At 41.0% G+C, this 19,469-nt stretch overlaps 6 protein-coding genes across 10 annotated transcripts; 2 read left to right on the top strand and 4 right to left on the bottom strand.

Annotated features, from left to right (window-relative positions):
• Positions 1-694: 694 nt before the first annotated feature.
• On the bottom strand, positions 695-3,159 carry LOC124209015 (trypsin alpha-like). Its single transcript, XM_046606886.1, has 7 exons — positions 2,796-3,159; positions 2,212-2,591; positions 1,972-2,131; positions 1,760-1,907; positions 1,565-1,675; positions 1,348-1,480; positions 695-1,266 (listed from the first exon to the last, which is right to left on the bottom strand). Exons 2-7 carry the CDS (start codon positions 2,258-2,260, stop codon positions 695-697), a joined length of 1,173 nt encoding a protein of 390 aa, XP_046462842.1. The 5' UTR covers positions 2,261-2,591; positions 2,796-3,159.
• A 76-nt stretch (positions 3,160-3,235) lies between these two features.
• LOC124209277 (trypsin alpha-like) lies at positions 3,236-4,693 on the bottom strand. The gene is made up of 5 exons (XM_046607221.1): positions 4,534-4,693; positions 4,135-4,439; positions 3,929-4,039; positions 3,723-3,858; positions 3,236-3,649 (listed from the first exon to the last, which is right to left on the bottom strand). Exons 1-5 carry the CDS (start codon positions 4,580-4,582, stop codon positions 3,294-3,296), a joined length of 957 nt encoding a protein of 318 aa, XP_046463177.1. The 5' UTR covers positions 4,583-4,693; the 3' UTR covers positions 3,236-3,293.
• A 420-nt stretch (positions 4,694-5,113) lies between these two features.
• LOC124209275 (mRNA-capping enzyme-like) lies at positions 5,114-7,194 on the top strand. 2 transcript variants are annotated; one of them, XM_046607220.1, is made up of 6 exons: positions 5,114-5,494; positions 5,703-6,222; positions 6,283-6,459; positions 6,539-6,642; positions 6,718-6,908; positions 7,001-7,194. In XM_046607220.1, exons 1-6 carry the CDS (start codon positions 5,358-5,360, stop codon positions 7,069-7,071), a joined length of 1,200 nt encoding a protein of 399 aa, XP_046463176.1. In that variant the 5' UTR covers positions 5,114-5,357; the 3' UTR covers positions 7,072-7,194. The 2 variants fall into 2 exon arrangements, with proteins under 2 accessions (XP_046463176.1, XP_046463175.1); XM_046607219.1 differs by having other exon boundaries at positions 5,116-5,494; positions 6,715-6,908.
• Positions 7,195-7,876: 682 nt separating this feature from the next.
• Positions 7,877-9,446, bottom strand: LOC124209274. Of its 3 annotated transcripts, none has more exons than XM_046607217.1 (6): positions 9,123-9,446; positions 8,879-9,058; positions 8,692-8,792; positions 8,262-8,610; positions 8,047-8,184; positions 7,877-7,981 (listed from the first exon to the last, which is right to left on the bottom strand). In XM_046607217.1, exons 2-6 carry the CDS (start codon positions 9,035-9,037, stop codon positions 7,919-7,921), a joined length of 810 nt encoding a protein of 269 aa, XP_046463173.1. In that variant the 5' UTR covers positions 9,038-9,058; positions 9,123-9,446; the 3' UTR covers positions 7,877-7,918. The 3 variants fall into 3 exon arrangements, with proteins under 3 accessions (XP_046463173.1, XP_046463174.1, XP_046463172.1); XM_046607218.1 differs by having other exon boundaries at positions 9,144-9,446; XM_046607216.1 differs by having other exon boundaries at positions 9,117-9,445.
• A 711-nt stretch (positions 9,447-10,157) lies between these two features.
• On the bottom strand, positions 10,158-11,259 carry LOC124209273 (RING-box protein 1A-like). The gene is made up of 5 exons (XM_046607215.1): positions 11,099-11,259; positions 10,782-10,883; positions 10,689-10,716; positions 10,507-10,628; positions 10,158-10,419 (listed from the first exon to the last, which is right to left on the bottom strand). Exons 2-5 carry the CDS (start codon positions 10,881-10,883, stop codon positions 10,321-10,323), a joined length of 351 nt encoding a protein of 116 aa, XP_046463171.1. The 5' UTR covers positions 11,099-11,259; the 3' UTR covers positions 10,158-10,320.
• A 208-nt stretch (positions 11,260-11,467) lies between these two features.
• On the top strand, positions 11,468-16,497 carry LOC124209272. Of its 2 annotated transcripts, none has more exons than XM_046607213.1 (5): positions 11,468-11,585; positions 11,798-11,839; positions 12,177-12,277; positions 12,342-12,450; positions 12,684-16,497. In XM_046607213.1, the coding sequence occupies exons 4-5, from the start codon at positions 12,360-12,362 to the stop codon at positions 16,340-16,342; spliced, it is 3,750 nt and encodes a 1,249-aa protein (XP_046463169.1). In that variant the 5' UTR covers positions 11,468-11,585; positions 11,798-11,839; positions 12,177-12,277; positions 12,342-12,359; the 3' UTR covers positions 16,343-16,497. The 2 variants fall into 2 exon arrangements, with proteins under 2 accessions (XP_046463169.1, XP_046463170.1); XM_046607214.1 differs by having other exon boundaries at positions 11,478-11,559.
• Positions 16,498-19,469: the final 2,972 nt, after the last annotated feature.

Here is a 19,469-nt window from a genome sequence, read left to right as displayed (position 1 = left end):
AAAATAAACTTCATCATGCTTCCCATCATTCCATCGGGTGAAAACAGCGTTTAATTTTCAAATGGCATTCGTCCCTCTTGGATTTCTTATTCCCAAATAAATTTGTTTTTACGCTGAACTTTGGACAGTCAAAATCGATAGTTCAGATATGATCGAGAGGTGGTCGAGTTTATATCTTACAAAATATATCCCATAATATTATCTAAAGTTGGAAGGCTTTCACGAAGGAGTTTTTGCTTTTGTGGATCTAAGCCTGAGGGTTCAAAGACATATCCCTCGCCTGAGCTAACAACCCCACGCGTGTAATTTGTTTGCTTCAAAACATTTATGGATAACAAAAGTCTCGACTCTCGAATGTCAATCTCGCACGCTTGTTTTTTTTTTTTAGGTTTTATTATTATCAAGAACGATAGGGATTTTATATCTTTATCAGTGTATTTGTTTACACGCGTCATTTGTTGATAACTCTAATCTCGTATTAGCGGTCTAAATGATGCAGTATAATGCTACTGCAATGTATCTACAACGTAAAAATTAAAAAATTAAAAAACTGAATAGCATCATAACCCGGTTTACAATTAACAATATACGAAAAACACTTAATCCAATATTTATATATAAGCTGGCAGGACAATAAGTCTAGATAGAATATGTTACGAAATACCAATTCTTTGTTTTCATATACAGTACAAATCTAATTTGACTTTTCTAATGGTTGAATAACTTTAAGGGCTTTAATCTGAAGAGGTGGTCGGGTGAAAATGGGGGCCTTTGTCGTCGTGGGCGGAATAGTAAAATCCGGTGGCAAGGTAATAGGCTCCCTAGTCGTTGGCGTCGGAGTTAAAGTGGGCCGGCCCGTCGTCGTACTGGCTTCCGTCGTCATCGTGGTGGCTTCCGTTGACGTACTACTGACTCCAGTCGTCGTACTACTCATTCCGGTCGTCGTACTACTCATTCCGGTTGTCGTGCTACTGATTCCGGTTGTCGTACTCGCTCCCGAAGTTGTGCTGATGGCCGCTGTCGTACTGGTACTGCCCGTATTAGGGTCAGTGGGTCCAGCCGACGTTGTTGTGAGGCTATCCACCGGTTGATGGCCGGCCACCTGCGAAAACCAGGCGTAGTAAACGGACAGACGGGTGTAAACGCTGGGCAGGTCGACGGAGCAGCCCCGGTTTTTCGACATGATCCCCACAGCAACGGGTTTACCATAAAATGTTTGAATCATCGGCGATCCTTCATCGTACTGACACGGAGCACCGGCGTCGGCTGTCAAAATATATAAATTTAAAAAAATCAATTATAATCGAATAAAAATTGTAAAGATTTTGTTTAAAAAATAATTATTACTTGTGGCAGCGCTGGTGTCTGCGCAGATCATGGTTCCAGTTTGGAATTCTTGTTCGGTGTAATCACCGCAAGTCTTTGCATTGGAAATACTCATGGAAGCGTAGCGAAGTTTCGTCGATTCGAATCCCCCTTCCTGTTTTTGCAATCAAATCATTTGGCATCAATCGTTAAAATGACCAATTTATTTTTCAAATAAAATGAGACTCTAACTAAATACCTGAGTGGTACCCCATCCGATCGTAGTTCCCTCCGGTTGAGTTGCATCCATCTCGTCGTAATTGATAAAGTAAACTTGATCAGGCGAGCTGAAACTGATGTTCTGCATCAGCTGTGTAATAAAATTTGAAAAGAGATACTAATAATTTAAACGAAGAAAATGAAACTATAGATTATTTGCTAATTGGATTTTTACCTGAAGAAGGGCGACGTCGTTCACCTTAGTGGTGCTGTTGTACCGATCGATGACGTGAATCTGGTAGACGGAAATGGTTTCCTCGTAAGGATCGACCATGGTGAGTTCCTGCTGGCCAACGACCACTTTCAGTTTACTCGCAGATTTCCTAATTAATAAAACGACGTACAATTTTATATTTATTTCCTAAGTTATTTAGAGTTTAATTTTACCCTGAGACGCACGAGGCTGTTGTTACGATCCATCCCTGGCTGTAAATAAATCCTCCGCAAAAATGACGACCATCCTCCGTGACGGAAACGACGTAAGGGAATTGTCCAGGTGAGGCCAGCCCTCCGCCAGTGATGCGCCCATTATTATTCGCCGGAAAGCCTTGAATCAAACGCAATTTTATTGGATAATTTCAATATTTTAATTCAATCAAAATTTGTCTTTATAAAATACATCCATACCCGTGGCAGAGCAAATCAAGACAGCGAGGAGGAGAACGTAATTACTCATGGTTATGCTCTCACGAACTATATACACTGTGAGGCGTATTTAGTTGTTGCCTGAACCTCAAATAGTTTGGCTTTGTCTTCCCGTCTATAAATATAACAATCATTATTAGCTCGTGGGACGTCATTTATGAAGCTGATAGGCCGTGATTGATGTATTTGAGCGTCTCGAAGTCCCAACTCCACAAAAGTTCGTTCAGAGCTACACAATTGTGTTGCAGCTTATATGATTTTTGCCCCGTTAATAAACAAATAAGCAACAGTCTGATAATGATCAGTTAACCGTTTAAAAATCCAGTTTCCTTGTCACGGGCTCACGGCATCAGATCCTGCATCTACAAGTCAATCAATGTGTTTGTAAATATTGGAATAAGAATGTCAGATAGTTGGAGTCAAATATTGAAGAATCTTTCTAGAATGTCTGCTATATCTTTATTGTGTCGCTACCGCAACCCTTTATAAATTTGGATTTCAGAATCATCATTAAAATTCTACGCTTTAATAACAAACAGTGAATTTCTTCATTTGAATTATTTTACCACAATTTCGATAGTCGATTTGGTCCATTATTCGACTGTCAAATTGTCTGAATTGTTTCGAGTTTTACGTAACCGTTGCATCACATGTCTAATATGCGTACACTTATTGCCCCGGGCCTGTCAGAAAGTGTGTACGTGATCGTCTTATCCTTCAATCAAGAAAACATAATCTCCGTTTGAACCAAGTGATTGCATCTCTGTCGACAAAAAGATATACCATAAGATCTTTGTTGTGTTACGTCACTAAGTTCATGTATATAGCATTATTTACCTTGCAATTGTTGATATCGATAATATTTACCTGCTAGACGTTCACTCAATTACATTCAGTATAATTCACTATGACCTAGTACACCTTGTAAATAGACTATGCCTATAGAGAACTTCGAGAACTTATTTCCTTGGCTTTAATGTAATATTTGAATTATTATCGCATAAAATAAATACTCTAATCCGATTTAATTAGATTTTCTATTGTGCATTTACAGCGCAAATAATTTAAATAAAAGGAACAACTGTTTCCTCTGTTGTAACAATAACTTCTTCTGTCACGAGTTCAGTCGTGATCTCAACCGCCTCAGTCGTAATAATCACCTCCTCGGTCGTGATTACCGCCTCGGTCGTAATGGGGGCCTCTGTTTGGGGTTCGGTAGGGACGGTGGTTTCATCCACCGATTGCTGGCCGGCCGTCTGCAGGAACCACGAGTAGTACACCGACAGACGGGTGTAAACGCTGGGCAGGTCGACGGAGCAGCCCAGGTTTTTGGACATGATCCCCACGGCCGTCGATTTGCCCTGGACGATTTGTACCAACGGTGAGCCCTCGTCGTATTGGCACGGAGCTCCGCCAACGGCTGATTGGTCGATCCAAAAGCACAAAATGAGTTTATATCTAACAATTTGAGCATAATCAATTTAAATATTTACCGCTAGTGGCACTGCTTTGTGCGCATAACATGGTAGCCACCTGGAACTCAGAGCCGCTGACGTAATCGCCACAAGACGTTCCCGTTTGGATATCCATTGCGGCGTAATGAAGTCTCGTCGATTCAAATCCACCGTCCTATAAAAAAAAAAAAAAATTCCATTTGTGATATTTCTGAGTGATGATTATGCATTTAATTTAACTATACCTGATTGGCTCCCCAGCCCATAACGGTAGCCTCAGGATTGTTGGGGTCAACTTCGTTGTAATTAATGAAGTAAACTCCATTCGGAGTGCTGAACGTAATATTTTTAGTCAACTGTATAAAATTAAAAAAAGATTTAAAAAAAAATAATTATTAGATAACAGAAACAGCTGAGATAAAATGAAATAATTGTTGGTCACTGCCTTTACCTGAATGAGGGCAATGTCGTTGGCCTGATTGACGGCGTCGTATTGAGTGAAAATTTTAATCTGGTAAATCGAGATGATTTCTTCATTGGCATCCGGCTTGGTTAAATCTTGCTGTCCGACGACGGCCCTCAGGGCGCTGGGAATTTTACCGGAGACGCAGGAGGCCGTCGTGACAACCCACCTCTCGCTGTAGATGAACCCGCTGCAAAAGTGGCGGTTGTTTTCCGTCAAAGAAACAACGTACGGAAACTGGCCGGCCGAAGCTATGTCACCACCTACTATGCGCTCATCGTAAGTCGGCGCTCCTTTTTATTCCAACGAAATTAAATTTCAATGAAATTAATTATTAAACGCAAATTATTTTTGAGACTTTATAGAAATGAATTAATTATTAATTACCTGCAACGCAGTAAAAGATGGCGAGAAGTACGGCAGTAGTTTTCTGCATATTATTGCTCCGGGTGTGTGTGTGACTTGTCAGATGTGAGAGTGACTGGTGTGGTTTGACGTTCGACTTCCGCTATTTATCGTCTCTTGTTACGTGCGTCTCTAAAGCCACTAATTAATTTTTTTTTTAAGATAACAAGGGGAAACAAACAAGATGAGTTCATGGTTCACAATTGACGTAACTGACACTGTGACATCACGATTTGGATAACTCTGATATAGGCTATATAATGTATGCCAACGAATGTATATGGTGCAATTGAATTATGGCCCCAAAAAAACAAGACAACACTTTTCAACCGCCCCAGAATAAAGAATATCTCGTTGCGATAAAGGTTTAACCTGGGTAAATATCAAACCCACATTTTGTGGTATATACAGACACGCAAATATCTTACTGAAATATCGAAGCAGACTAGAATTTTTCACTTATTATTATTTTTTGTTTCACTGGGCTTTAAATTGTTGGTAAGTTAAAAGGAACAAATAGTTCAGAGAAATTTCAATTGGATTCGGTTTTGTGCATGGCCAGCACAGAACAAACCAAAAACTTTCTTATTGTCGAACTCGTGTAAATTGATCTTCGACCAATTAGTCAGCACGTCTTTGTGCGTGTTGCAACACGACTTCGGCTATAGATGACGTTGTAGCCTGCCATACGACCCTGCCGGAGGGTTTCGGATTAATAAACGTTTCATTTGCGAAGATGGCAACTTTAACTGCTGGTGACGAATGGAAGGGAGAAGGGAGAAACGAAGAACAATTGGTTTTCTGAAATGGATCGAGTTGGACGCTTCAATAACGCTCGTAAGCCGGTTGGCAACAACAAATCTAGATCGGATGAAAGTAATTGGCGTCGTCCAGCATCTAGAGATGATGGAAAAGACGGAAAAGGTAACCAACAGCCTATTAGGTAAGTGTTATCAGTTATCACAGTAATTCAATTAAAGAAAATGGGCGAATCTTTTTAAGAATTTGAACGATTCAAATTAACGTAGTCCCATCTTTAACTTATTTGTCGTCTGACGTGATGACGATCTAAATTGTTATGTGTCAACATTTTATTCAGATACTATTCAGATGGTTACAGAGTTATGAGATGAATTTTTATTCTGGTTTAGTTCGGGATTTTCGGGGGAATTCGTCCAAATCGACCCGGAGGCCAAATTCCACGAAAACGAGCAAGTGGAAGGCGTCCGTCTGGTGACGGATTTCGATTTGGTCCGTCAATTGCACGTCCGTTTGGGAGAATTCGCCAAGGGACCGACCGATTTTTTCCCGGCTTTGTGGCCGGTCACATTGTCCAATGAGAACATCCATTTTCTCGCTTCGGAATCGTACGACGTCGTTCCCAGAGCCAACGGCACGCGCTACCTTCTCTACGTCGACTTGGCCGGTAACATTTACTTGGAGAACATGAGCCAGCACATCTTCCGGTTGGATGACGATCGCTCTATTCGAATGATCTCGTCCGACGGTCGCCCAATCACCGACACCGTCCTTGACGGCATAATCACCCGAGAAAAATGTACTGATAGCGGTGAAAACGGAAAGTTAACTTTTTTAATTCACGATGCCTTCAGATGTAACGGGATGGATTTGGTAGATTTAAATATTCGCGCCAGAATTAACGTCATCCAGGTAAATAAATAAAAATTGTGTCGCTATTACGTCGTTGAAATTAATTTTGTTTTTCCAAAGGAGGAGATAATGAAGCAGCGATTGGATAAGCCAATGGAATTGGATGATAAGGAACCTTTTAATTTGGACATTGTCGACTGCAGAGACGCCCGTTCGGCTGAGGATTTTTTGTCCGAAGGATTCGAGGATCTTTTCAAATATTCCTTCCGCTGTTTGGTCTTCTTTCCGAGAGAAAAGGTCAGTTTTTGGGCGTTTTAAACGTTTTCCACTTTTGATTTCTTCATTTTTTTGCTATTTTGTTCTTAAATCACCTCAGGGTTATAAATGCGGCACTTGCTATGACGTGTTTCAATGGTCGGAAACAAGTAGCCATACCTGTACTTTCCGTTTGAAATTTCCCGAATATTGGCGTTCCGGAGAGTAAAAAAAAAAAAAAATATTATTTGCATTTGATTAATTAATTTTATGGGTTTTTGTTATCACTGGATTCAGCAGTTTGAAAAGAGCTGAACTGCATGCCGTGGGTCCGCATAGGACTGAAATTTATTTCGCTACCATCGAGCTGACAAAAGAGCTCCGGAATTTGGACGGCCGGATAATCGAGTGTCGATTCGCAGATCGCCAATGGATTTTCGTGAGACAGCGCAACGATCGCCACCATCCCAACGGAAGGAATGCGATATTCAGTGAGTTGATTTAATGTTAGATACTTTTTAAAAAATCCGCCGAAACGGTGAACTAATTTAAAGTTATTTAAATTTGCATGTGGCATATTTAGATAAATTGAAAGTATTGAAGAGTCCGATCACTCGACAGCGTCTGGTTGCGGCCTTGGAGGAGTTCAAATGATTTTCAGAATCAATCAATCCGGAATGTTAATTTGTGTTACGTATACTTGCTTACACCATTCCCCTTAAATAATCTGCTGATGAGTGTAAGTTATGGAGTTAAAATAAAGAAGTGTAATCGTGAGTCGCGAGTGAATGTTAGAATAAGACATCTCAGATTACGTTGTGTGCTAAGCGCCTAGCGGTAAAGAATACGAATTGAGGCAATTTTCGTTGAACAGTACAGCGTATTAATCAATTCGAGAACAATTTTCTTTAATATTTTGCCATTAGCGACGAATAAAAGAAGATTGATGTTGGTGTTTGAATGACCTTTTTGCATTTTGGTTTCGTGGCTGTAATTTAACCCAAAATTTACTAAACCGTTAACGGTTTTAACGGACACCAATCCCGCTAAACAGTTCAAATACTCCCGCCCTAGATGGCGAACTCGTCGAGCTACGCTGGTTCAATAAAAAAACAAAAACAAACAGGGCATTAGAAAACTACATTCGACTTAGTAAATGTGGCTTTGATTAGTCCGGCGTCACAATATCACAAACTAGTCTGGAGATTGGCACATTATTGGTCCGTCTTCAGCATTATTAACCGTGACGATGCGGCTTACGGTCTATGGCGCAACCAAATTAAAAAGTTGAACAATCTCTACATATACTAGACAGCAAAGATACGAGGTGATAAGGTGGGTCCGTCGCCATGGAGACAGTAAAAGCGGCGCATCGATTAAAACATTTCACAGCTAAAAATACCAAGTTGAAAAAACTCACTAGATCGCTCCGACTCCCATAACATTTTATCAGCTTTCCTGACTCAGAGATTAGCTTTATTGCCAACCAGCATTCTCGTTATTACACGCGTATACTGGAGTATTGCGGTTGGTCAAACGATTTTATTATCACAGGGGAATTAGGCTATACACGGAAAGGTAATTTATAAAGACACTGAAAATAAAAATCTAGTTTTGTGGTCCACTTACATCAGATTCTGCAACAGCAATCGAATAGCGAGGAGGTCTTTCTTCTTCTTCCTGGCGTCGAGAAAATAAAGCCAATCGGGATAGTATTTCCATTTCCGGTCGGTGCGAGGAAAAGAGGTGGATGCCCGTGGACGAAATCTGTTGAAATGAAATTCGAAATTTTACTCATTTTTGCCGTTAATTGTACTAATTTTACGATTCTGGTCATCATTTACCGCTGTTCTAGTTCCGGTTGAAAGATCCGGTGTATCTGCTGGCATGTCGATCGTAGAAATGCGGATGGTGGAAGTATGGAGATTTTGCGTTGCCGATTGATTGGCACAGCACAGCGGATTCGAAACTAATACCACAACGAAACTGCTGATGACGATGGCGACAATGTTGGTAATCATCAAAGCCAATTGAGAGGCCGGCCTGGGGCAATCTCCCACAATGTATATACCGTCTTCGTGATTTTCGTATGAATAGTACGGGTCACAATATGTGTAGCCGGCCCAAGACAAACCACTGACTATGAAGCCGAACAAGATGGACAGACAAGAAAATGCCATAACCCATGACAACCTGAAATGTTTTCAAACCAAATTATCTTTTGCCATTACATAGTATTATGCCTCGGATAGTTGAAGGTTGATTTCAGGTTACCTTGTGTACGTCGGGCGATAAGATGCACCGAATCCAAACAATCCTGAAACCATGTGAATGCTCGAACCCCAGATGCCTTGGCCGAAGTACGGATGAACCACCTGCATTACGTAATATACATATGGTAAATTATTATCTGTCACTTTGCTCACTTCAAATTAGATTTTTTTTCATTTTCGTCAGTTACCTCTAGGCCGATGCAAACGTTGAAGAGGAGAATGTTGAAGACGGAAAATAAGCGAAGTAATCCCGTGTTGATTTTCAGATTTTTATCTCCATTATTATCCGCCGATTCGTTGTTATTTCTTTGACGATTTCTAACTGCGGAACTATTGACAGGCCGCATTTGGTGTTTTTCTTTGGGGAACTAGAATGAAAACAGAATAATTAATTAAGGTAACCACAACACGTTCTTACTTGTATACTTTCACCACAAAGTTGAAATCTAATACCGAATGGGTCGTGTCCGGACAGCGAATGAAAATGTTGCTCGGTGGGCTATTATTTTGCTCCCGCTAGTTAACCTTGTGCACAGGCCGATGCGCACAATCGGGTTTCCACAGTTACCATTAATACAATGTCACAAGTTTTTCCCTAAGCTAGTTGTGAACTGTAAATCCCTGTAATTCTCTGACACATGATATAAATTTTATGGCTATGGTTATTAAGATCCCGTGGAAAGATAACACGGATGTGTGTTGGTTGTATAAGAACATAGCACGAGAGCAAGCGCCAATATAAAACCTCTGAACTTATTTTAAAAAGAGAGCATTAAGAGTTTCTCGCAATCATACCCTTACGCAAACAAATTCCCTTTTCTTTTTGCGTATCAACTTGAATTGATTTTATTTTTTTCAAAATCTGTGACACTGCTGCATCAAACTTCTGCTCTGCTAACTGTAAAATTGTATCGATTTCGATTTTTTTTTTTAGCTAGGGGGAGGCGACGTGACATCATTCAAAAGGGCGGGAGCGGACGAACGAAGAGTCTTTGGATTCGAAAGTATCCATTCAAGACGATGCGCATTTCAAATCGAAGTTAATTTAAGAATAAGTTTATGTAAATTTGTAAAAAAGTGGAGGAGTTGTGGGTGGAGGTGGGACAATAGATGCAATTCCAACCAATTCCAACATTACTTAATTAATTAATAGCAAATCGAGTTATTATGATTGTTAAGGCTTATGAATTTACTCTATTTCTCTATCTACAATTTCTCTATTTACTCTATTTCTTGGGCGGTGGGGCAAAAAACGAGGTTTTTCCTCTCCAACAGCCGAAAGGGAAGAAACAGATTAAGAATAAGAAATGAACTCGCGCACCGACTTTAACTAGAAAAATATCATTCATGCGAAATCTAAGACAACACAGTTCGAAAGCATTTCTGCACCACTCTTTTCGAAAAATATTCAACCTTTTTTCACGATTCTTACAATATTACGTCGATTAATTTGTAGTTTCGAAATAGTTGAAGGGCAGGGCACATTTATTTTGAAATTTTTAGTCACGAAAATTCAGCAAATTTCGAGTTATAAGATTCCGAAAGAGTTAAAAACAACAACAACTGAAGTTTTTAAATATGAAACGCGCTGATAAAATAGAATTCCACAAAAAAACAAAGGACAGGGCACTTAACGTCCATATTTTTGGAATTCCCATTCTTTATTATCCAGTGGGCATGCATGACGAGTCGTCAGCCAGCGAGAAATACAATGGTAGTGGTAGGCATGCTGAAATATTTTTAAATCAAAAAAATTTTTTGAATATGCTTTTTATCCTTATAGAACTAAAAGAAATAAAAATCAATAGTCGCTTACATTGCAGGTACCCCAGGCAACTGTGCAGTCTTCACCAGTAGCCGAATCCTGATTGGCTTGACATTCAATGCAGAGGTCCATAATGTGATTACGACATATAGCACAGGTTTCGACAAGAACATCTAAGGATAGAGAGTAGAAATCAGCAAACATAACAAGTTGGTGACAGTAGTTTAATTTACCCCAACTCCACTTGGGAACTCCACTCCACTAAAAAAGTTTATCAAAAAAATTATCAGTCAAGTTATCAATAACATCACAGATAAAGATGTTACCTTCGTAACTTCAATACGTTTCTTCTCACCCTTCACATTGGACAATGAAGGCTTTTCTGCTTCTTTCTCTTCGACATCCATTTCAGAAGTATTATCAGCCATCTAATGAAAAAACATTGATTAGTTTAACTAGTATGTCTTCAAACTATGGGACTCAAATTAATCTTAGATTTCTCTCAAGTTAAGGGCAAGTTAGTTCAAGAAACTATCAATAAACACATAAGTGATCACTTTCCCCAACACCATACCTGAACCAAAATTTTAACTAGCCTTTCCTTCTGTTTTAAAGTAACCCAGAAATCCTTGTATACAATTACCTTGTATTGTATTGGATAATCACACGGAAATTTAAGTGTTATTGTTATCTTATAAAAATGAGGGTTAACAACTATCAAATAACAACTTTTGATGAGCAGCACTTTTTACGTTCGTTAATCGTTTTCTCTTTTGAGTTTTCTCTTCCAAGTACAGCGTTGCAAGCTCGATGCAACGCTGAGATCAATTAAGAAAATAGCTTAGAAACATTATTTCTGCTTATTTGGCGATTTGCATAATCGTAGAGTGAATTTTAAAATATAATTATATATACTGAAATATCCGAGTTCGATTCCCCGCGTGATCAAAATTAATAAATTACCATTCGGCATTTCGGCTTTTGGCATTTCCCAATACCAAGATGGCGGAGATGTGAGACAACATATTTCTTTGACTTTTGAGCATAGTCATGTCATTTTATTTTCTCGTTTCCGTGCTTTGAACCCCAGATGCCTTGGCCGAAGTACGTTTGAAACGCCTGCGTTATGGGTGAATGACTTACTCAGTCACTTTATTACTCACTTCAAATCAGATTTGTTTTTATTATTTTGCTTCCAAGTTTAAACTTGTGCACATGCCGATGCGCACAATCAGGTTACCACAACCTTCACACACCTAGTCACCTAACACGTTTATCCTTAAGCTATATGTAAATCCCTTTAATTCTGACGAAATATTTTTATGGTTCTGTTTTGATTAAGATCCCGCGGAACAAAGAGCATACGAGGAACAACATATAGCATGTGAGTATGTAAATTACACCTTTCAATTTTACGCAATCAATACTCGTGGCTCGTGGCAAGTACGAAACAAATTTTTTGCGTGTAAACTTGAATTTAAATATTTTTCAAAATAATAACACTGCTGTCAAACTTCCGCAAACTTCCTTCGAAATTTTTTGAATTTCTGTTAACTATTTTATTGTCAATGTGTATCGATCGATTTTACACGGGGGGAGGAAGGCGATTTGGCAGAATTCAAAAGGGCGGGGGCGGATAACTGACCCGTTACCGATTTCCCGGGTTCTTGCTTTGTTTTCCAGACTTAATTTGAGAGTTGATTATTTTACTTTGCTTTCAGTTTTGTGGTAGCTCCGAGACAGGGTGGCTGCTGGACGAGGACTTCACAGAAATTCGGCTGAGTAAATTCATTCACTTACGAACTCGACACAAATTGCAGAGGTATGGTTACGTAATTCCCGCTATAGCAACAACAGAAAGAGTAAAGTTAAACTACATTTGACAGAGAGCCATAAGTGAAGCCATGGATCGTCGTATAGCCAAGATGGCAGCCCTAGGGCGTCATTTCGAAGTGGGCAACTTGTACAACTACCGCAACGACATTGTCATACCAGGTAAAATTTTGATTACATTCATTGTGATTGATTATGTAAACTTGTTGCATCAATAACTTACACTCACTGGGTCTTGGTGTTTTTAAATCTAGATTAATTCGAATGTTATTTTTTTTAAATATTTGCCAAATTGTAGTTTATTAGTTATTGCTAACTTAATTGCGTACTTAAGTTTTAACATTTTAGCAGAATGGTTACATCTTTGGCTAACGAAAGGTTTTATTGTGTCACAGATCAATGGACGAACGAAAAGTCTTTGGATTCGAAATTAGCCATTCAAGTCCAGGATTCGAATTTCAAATCCAAGTTCATTTGTTTCGACTCGGAATCATCCGCCAGCCAAAAATGGGAGCACATGATGGGCATCGACGAGCATCTCCAGGCCAGCGTCCTCTCCGGCGTCATCGACAAATTCCGCGGCGCCAGCAATTACCTGAACGACCGACCTCAACAACCAGCGCCAGCCACCTGCACTCTCGTCTGCCGTGTCAAATCCCGCAAAGATTGTTTGGACCTACAGGCTCTTATGAACAATCAGGAGGATCTCGCAGCTCATTTCAAAAGTGAATCCATCTCCCGCGCTACTCATCTGGTGGTGGGTGTCACCTACGGAGCTGAAGCTTATTGCATCCTGACTCACGACAAGAAAGAAAATGACAATGTCGACCGAGAAATAGCCGAAGAATTCCTGTCCGAGATGGCGGGTAAAATGAGAAACGCTTTAGGAGATGATCAAGATTTAGAAAATTTTAAGAAATTGTTTGACGATGAAGAAATGCGACAGCTGGACGGCGTCAAATGTCGACTGTACGCTGATTTTCAATCGCAATCGGTTCGCGAATGTTGTGTCTTTGACGCCTACAAATTTTGCTTCAAAATGGTCCGTCAAGCACAAAATGGCGTAGCCGTTCCGGTCGCTGTCCGCCTCTTTCCTCTCAAATTCATCGCTGCCCGAGGAATTCAGCCGCTGGATTACCGAGACGTCGACGCCGATCTGGTGGTTCACTGCTGTCGCATCCTGGAGAATCTGGAGAGAATCGTCGTAACGGCGGATGCGATTCGCTCGACTAGTAAAATCATCCGCCGGGCATCTTTGCGACATTTCCGCGAGGCCGTCGCTCAGTACCAACAACTTTTGAGGGCCATTTTGAAGAACGGGATTTTGAAGGCCCGTGAAATGGGTGAAGGTGACGACGAAGAAGTCGAAAAAGTGATTGGAATCGCCCAGAGTCATCCGCTTTTCAAGCCTTGCCGACTGGAACGGTGGATTGGCTACAAACAATCCGAGTCGGAGATGGTCGAAATGATGGCCAGCGTGAAGGGTGTGGTCTTCTTTGCCAGTCGAAATCAACTGGAGAGAGAAATGGCCGATTCCTTTGGCAAGAATTTCACCCTGGTGTTGAGAGTTCCGCCGCTGGATGAGAAGACGGGCAAGATGCTGGAAGCCATGCGGAATTATTTGGAAGGTTGTACGGAATTGATGCCGGCTGGTCGTGACGATGAAGTTACGGACGAAGAGGAAGATCATCAGCTGGAAGAAGACGGAATTCCGTGGCACATGGTTCAACGAAAGCGGAAGCAGGTGGTGGACAAGATCCGGGAGTTGGCCAGTCACTTGGAGAGGAACAAACATTTGGAGGATCAGATCCAGTTTTGCATCACTTCCGGAGAGCCTGGCAAAGGAGGTTGTCGCTATTCCGTCTACGAAGGTGACCATCTAGTCCAGGACAATCTTATTCACTTGCCCAGTCCACCCACGGATTTAAGAGTCCAACTTGTAACATCCGGCGGCGGAAAAGTTTCTCAAAAATCGCCATCCTTCCGCATCGAGTGGAACTGCAAAGATCCTGGTTATCCGTGTCAGTTTCTAGTCGAGTTCCGGCCAAAAGGAAGTTGTGACGAGTCGTGGATGCAGCGGAAGACGACCCTTCCGGGCGAAAATCAAACGACCCTCAGCTTCCAAAGCGGATCGGCTATGGAAATTCGAGTGGCTGCAGAGACTTGCATCGGCCGCAGTGAATTCTCCAACGTCATTCACACGGAATCTGTTCATGCGGATGAAAGTGATGAATTCCGGAGCATCAGCGGTTCAACTAGTCTGCGGAGTGGTGATTGGTCTAACCATTTAATGCAAGACGCCAATCCTTTTTTCTCATCAAGTCCTCGGCGTCAGGAACAGCAACAACGAAAATCCTCGTCTACTCCGCGGATCGCTCAACTATTTGCGGAAGAGTGCAGCAAACAGGATCAACTCATCAAACAAGGAAGCCCGAACGTTTACCTGTTGAACGCCAAGGAAAATTCGACGGTCGCCGATTTCCGATGGTTCGATGTTGGCCGGACGGGATTGACTCCGCCACCGATGGATCACCGCGATCACAAAGTAATTATCCTGATGGGCGCCGCCGGAAGCGGTAAGAGCACCCTCATCAACGGAATGGTCAACTACATCCTGGGCGTCGAGTGGAAAGATCCTTTCCGGTTCCAGTGCGTCCGCCAAGACGATTTGAGAGTCCATCACAGTCAGCCGGGATCGGTGACGGCCTACACTCTTCGCCACCAGGACGGAATGGCCGTTCCGTATTCGATCACGATCGTCGAAACGCCCGGCTACAGTAACACGAAAGGCGCTCGACGGGACAAGGAGGTGACCCGCAAGATCCAGCGATTCCTGACGCAGGAGAAAATCCGAGTGGATCAAATTCACGCCGTCTGCTTCGTGGCCGCTTCCAACGACATCCGGTCGACGTCGATGCATCCGTACATCCTCGACTCGGTTCTCTCGCTGTTTGGCAGAGACGTCAAGGATAACATCCGCCTGTTGGTGACATTCGCCGACATGGCCCATCCGCCGGTGGTCGAGGCCTGCGCATCCGCCAAATTTCCCGTGACATCGGCCGGCGGAATCGCCTACAGCAAATTCGACAATTCCGTTCTTTACGCTTCCAACGAGCAGCAGGACGAGGACGATTTCTCCTTTGACGAGCTCTTCTGGCAAATGGGCCAGGAGAATTACCAGAAATTCTTCGCCGTCCTGGAGAAGATGAACGGACGGGATTTGTCGTCCACCCGGGAAGTCATCCAGAGGCGCCTCCTGCTGGACCAATCGCTGAAAGACATCGAAAGAGGATTGGAAGTCTACCTGGTCAACGTGGAGAACGTCCAAATGTTTCGCCGGAAGATTAAAGAGTATGGCGACAAGATGGAAGCCAACCGGAATTTCGTCCTGGAAACAAAAGAAGTGCGTCGGGTGAAGGTGGACTGCGACCGAGGATTCGTGGCTTACAACTGCCGCCATTGCCAGAGGACCTGCGAGGATCCTGTCCGCTCCATCAACTTTGATTACTTCCGCAAGAGCAAGAAACAGTGCTCGCACATTTTCTGCCCTTGCCCGGCCTTCGAACACGAGTACCAGCAATTCCAATGGCGACAGGTGTCGGAGAAAGTGAGCACGATCCTGCCGGAAATGAAGGCCGAATACGAGTCGAATGGCAACGACAAATTGACGACCGAGAAGCTCCTGATGGGCTGCCTGCACGAATTGAAGATGACCAAAGCGAAATTGTTTTGTCTTTTGGCTCGGGTGGGTTCCAGTTGTCTTTTGCTGGAGGCAACAGCCCTCCGATCCAACACTCTCAGTCTGGCCGACTACCTGAGTCTGATGAGGAGCCGAGTCGCCGAGGAGCTGGCGCCCGGCTACTTGACTCGCTTGGAGATTTTGAAGGAGCTGCAACAAAGTCTGGCCAGAAGAGCGTCCGAGAGCAACGCTCTTGAGCTGCACGCCGACAGTCCAATCAACCGCAATCGGAGGAAGGTGAGCTGCCAATTTGGGGAATGGCAATCCGTGGAGACTTTTGCTAATTCTTTCGCCATTGACGGATGCTGGTCGTAGGGCTATTTTTCGTTTTGTTTTCTTAGTTTTCTCTTCTTATTTGTGTGTTGTTATGCGGGAGAAAAATAGCTTATAGGTTGCAATTTAGCTTGTCAGCTTATTGTACTGATTGTCTATAATTTCAAGTTAATAATATAATGAGATTATGTTGCAAAGGGGATTTGATTTATTATTGCGGGAATCATTTTTGAAATGTGATTCCTTGAAATACTACTCAATAAAACTAATTGGCGACAATCTAATAAACAGTGATTATATTCTCAAAGTTTTCATATCACGTCCATTTCATTGATGTCTTATAGAGAAAAATAATTGAACGCAGTTTGTAAATCAACGGTTATGGATACGAAACAGATAGATTGCATGTTATATTTCGTAAGTTATCACATACGTGATAGGTTGAATATCTCAGACAAGGAAAACTTTATTGCGTCACCACATACAATGTTCAAACACAAAAAAGGATAATTTAGAAAAAAAATTATGTAATAATGAATTAATTGGAAGCGCGTTTTCCTGTGCTATATAAGATATAGACTCGAACTCGTCTTGTCGTACGGGATAGAGTACGCGTGAGATTTGACCCGCACGTCAATAACGATTCCGCAGGCGAACGCGCTAACCACTACACCAAGCGTGTCTGTGTTCCACTGATATGTGTAAGGATAACTATTCAATCAGCATTGGGTTGATTTATTTAGTTTTCACTAATCTGATTAATTTTATCATAACACACTTATTTTTCATACTAAAGCCCCAACTACTTTTTAAAAAATATAAGCAGATGAAACAAATATTTGAGTAAAGCAATTAAATGTATTTTTCGTCATCTTTAATTTTGTACCGGAACTACACCGGAAAAATAAATTAATTGCATTTTCAATTAACAAATATCCCAAAACAAGAAAAAAATTAACTTAATGGAACTATGGTTATAAAAAAGTTTTACAAGAACCATGATTTGAACCACTTTCACTTTGCAGCAAAATTGTTTGCCCCATTCATTTTTTTGCCTTTTTGTGTTGAATTTGGGCAAACCGAATAAATTAATAATACTCGCAATAAATAAATCAAATAATTAAGTATGATGTTATCAAATTGAAAGTGAAGTTGACGATAAATGTAAAATCGGTTAATCGATTATCGAATCATACACCGATATAAACTTTTTCAAGGTAGTCTGGTAGTGTCGACTGCTGACTCTGCTCGCGAGGCTCTTGAAGTCTTGTTTATGCTTAACTTGCTGAAAATTCAAAGAGAAAAGTGAAAACCACGAAATTTATTCTATTTTCTTGATAAGAACAAAATAATTAACTAATAAATGACAAGCAAAAGTCACCTCGCACGTATCGAATCAGTGATTGACATCACTCGCATGGGCATTTGGTGTGGAATATTCCACAAAATTGAATTAGTCTTAAACAGAACGGTGCAATATTTTTTGGTGTTGAAAGGTAATGTTCCAAAGATAACATTTTCTATGCCTTAATTGAACCCCCTTTTGCCCATGAAAACAATCAATCAGAATCAATCATGTTCTTCGGGTGAACCTTCAACTTTGGGTTTACAAAAAAAAAGTCACAGCTTGCTTGAAACTTATTAAAAGTAATGAATCTGCCATTCCAGTCATCATCATATTTTTGTTGAAATTGAAAAAGACACTAGTCATCCACCTTCTGTGGATGTTCAAAGCAACACAGATTGATCCTGTTTGTAAACAACTTTGAATATTCTTGCAGTAAAAAAATAGATTTAGGTTTTCAACTTTCAACAACTCTATAGGTGTTAACGTAAAATGCTAGAAACCATGGTGTAATAGGTTGAGAGGTACTTCCACTGGGTCCTTCCCCGTTGTGCCCAATTATACCATTCTAGAAACTATTTAACTGCTTTCATTAATCTCTTCTCATTTCTATATTTTGATTAGAGGAATTATGTTACTGGCTATCTAAATACCTGTAGCAGTCCTTAAGCATTTCCCCCCCTATCCCTTTGCCTGTGTTAGTTTATCATGCTTGCGAATTCGTTAATTATTTCATTGTTCTTCCCTACCGTCATTTGCACGGCCAGTAGAATGTGCCGACATGCACTTGTCGAGAAATATCAGTTGAAGACCTTCATGCCTTAAAAGGAATACAAGAGATAATATTCAATTCGAGTATTGAGATAATCATGACAACTGGAGTGTAATAACTAAAATTCTGATTGTTTCACCCTGTTTACAGTAATTTCATCAACTACGGCGGAGGCCAACGGAAGATTCCCCATCTATGCATCGATTGTGAAAAAATAGGCGGGGTGAGGGTGAGAAAATCCATTGGAGCCGGCTGTAATCCTACCAGTGTCAAGGTTAATATTTTGATGACTTAATATAATAACTGTTTTCTGGCCTCATCTGCAATTCCCATTGCAAGCACGTAAAATTTGTTTGATTTTCCAACTCATTGATTGACTCTTGAAAGAAGATGGCATTTAATTTTTTGTTAACAAATATTATTCTTAAATCTGAACGGACAGCTGCATGACTCGCCGATCCTTTCACCGGTTATCGACGCGCCTTGTTGTGTTAGTAACTCTGATCTAAATTTTCGTGTAAGGATTGCAACATTTTATTCAACAGTTCGTATCATCTGCTAGTCTCACACATTTTATTGGTTTCCCTTTTCAGTTCTCTTCCTCTGACGCCTTCGCTTATTAGACGTGACAACCTTCGTCGACATGCAAGTGGCCGGGCGTGTCCTAAACTCCTATTAACTTGCCCGTCAAAAGAACTGATTTAGCCTACTAACAACACTGACCAAATCAGCGTCGCTTCCATTATTCTGATCAAGGTACTTGTTCTTCATTTCTTTATAGTTTTCTTCTTGCTAATTACCATAAGTTTAACCGGAGTGATGCGTTGCTCAGTTTATTACAGTTTGAAATTATGAATAAAGAAAATAAAGGTTTATCTAGTGATACAACCATGGAGTTTAACCGCAGATCAGGGGTATTTCTTGTTCTGATACACCAGTTGTGTTTAGTTTAATCTTTTTGTTGTAATGAAATGAAATTGAAAAGGTAAAGTATATCGGCGTTGTGCAACAGTGCATCGGTATTTTTTAATTGCGTACGAGAAAGAACTCAA

Source organism: Daphnia pulex, chromosome 12, assembly GCF_021134715.1.
Source record: "Daphnia pulex isolate KAP4 chromosome 12, ASM2113471v1".
Taxonomy (NCBI): Eukaryota; Metazoa; Arthropoda; class Branchiopoda; order Diplostraca; family Daphniidae; genus Daphnia; species Daphnia pulex.
This window is presented reverse-complemented; position numbering and strand designations above follow the sequence as displayed.

Excerpts from the sequence above, each read along its gene's own strand:
- LOC124209274 (XM_046607217.1), bottom strand. The coding sequence starts at position 9,037 with ATGCGGCCTGTCAATAGTTCCGCAGTTAGAAATCGTCAAAGAAATAAC. Across the intron at positions 8,611-8,691 it reads TATCGCCCGACGTACACAAG|GTTGTCATGGGTTATGGCAT; the intron begins GTAACCTGAAAT and ends AAAACATTTCAG. Across the intron at positions 7,982-8,046 it reads TTGCTGTTGCAGAATCTGAT|CCTAATTCCCCTGTGATAAT; the intron begins GTAAGTGGACCA and ends TTCCGTGTATAG.
- LOC124209275 (XM_046607219.1), top strand. The coding sequence starts at position 5,358 with ATGGATCGAGTTGGACGCTTCAATAACGCTCGTAAGCCGGTTGGCAAC. Across the intron at positions 5,495-5,702 it reads GGTAACCAACAGCCTATTAG|TTCGGGATTTTCGGGGGAAT; the intron begins GTAAGTGTTATC and ends ATTCTGGTTTAG. Across the intron at positions 6,909-7,000 it reads CGGAAGGAATGCGATATTCA|ATAAATTGAAAGTATTGAAG; the intron begins GTGAGTTGATTT and ends TGGCATATTTAG.
- LOC124209272 (XM_046607213.1), top strand. The coding sequence starts at position 12,360 with ATGGATCGTCGTATAGCCAAGATGGCAGCCCTAGGGCGTCATTTCGAA. Across the intron at positions 12,451-12,683 it reads CAACGACATTGTCATACCAG|ATCAATGGACGAACGAAAAG; the intron begins GTAAAATTTTGA and ends ATTGTGTCACAG.
- LOC124209277 (XM_046607221.1), bottom strand. The coding sequence starts at position 4,582 with ATGCAGAAAACTACTGCCGTACTTCTCGCCATCTTTTACTGCGTTGCA. Across the intron at positions 4,040-4,134 it reads ACGACATTGCCCTCATTCAG|TTGACTAAAAATATTACGTT; the intron begins GTAAAGGCAGTG and ends AATTTTATACAG. Across the intron at positions 3,859-3,928 it reads TGGGCTGGGGAGCCAATCAG|GACGGTGGATTTGAATCGAC; the intron begins GTATAGTTAAAT and ends TTTTTTTTATAG.
- LOC124209015 (XM_046606886.1), bottom strand. The coding sequence starts at position 2,260 with ATGAGTAATTACGTTCTCCTCCTCGCTGTCTTGATTTGCTCTGCCACG. Across the intron at positions 1,676-1,759 it reads ACGACGTCGCCCTTCTTCAG|CTGATGCAGAACATCAGTTT; the intron begins GTAAAAATCCAA and ends TTTATTACACAG. Across the intron at positions 1,267-1,347 it reads AGACACCAGCGCTGCCACAA|CCGACGCCGGTGCTCCGTGT; the intron begins GTAATAATTATT and ends ATATTTTGACAG.
- LOC124209273 (XM_046607215.1), bottom strand. The coding sequence starts at position 10,883 with ATGGCTGATAATACTTCTGAAATGGATGTCGAAGAGAAAGAAGCAGAA. Across the intron at positions 10,717-10,781 it reads AACGTATTGAAGTTACGAAG|TGGAGTGGAGTTCCCAAGTG; the intron begins GTAACATCTTTA and ends AAACTTTTTTAG. Across the intron at positions 10,420-10,506 it reads TTGCCTGGGGTACCTGCAAT|CATGCCTACCACTACCATTG; the intron begins GTAAGCGACTAT and ends AAAATATTTCAG.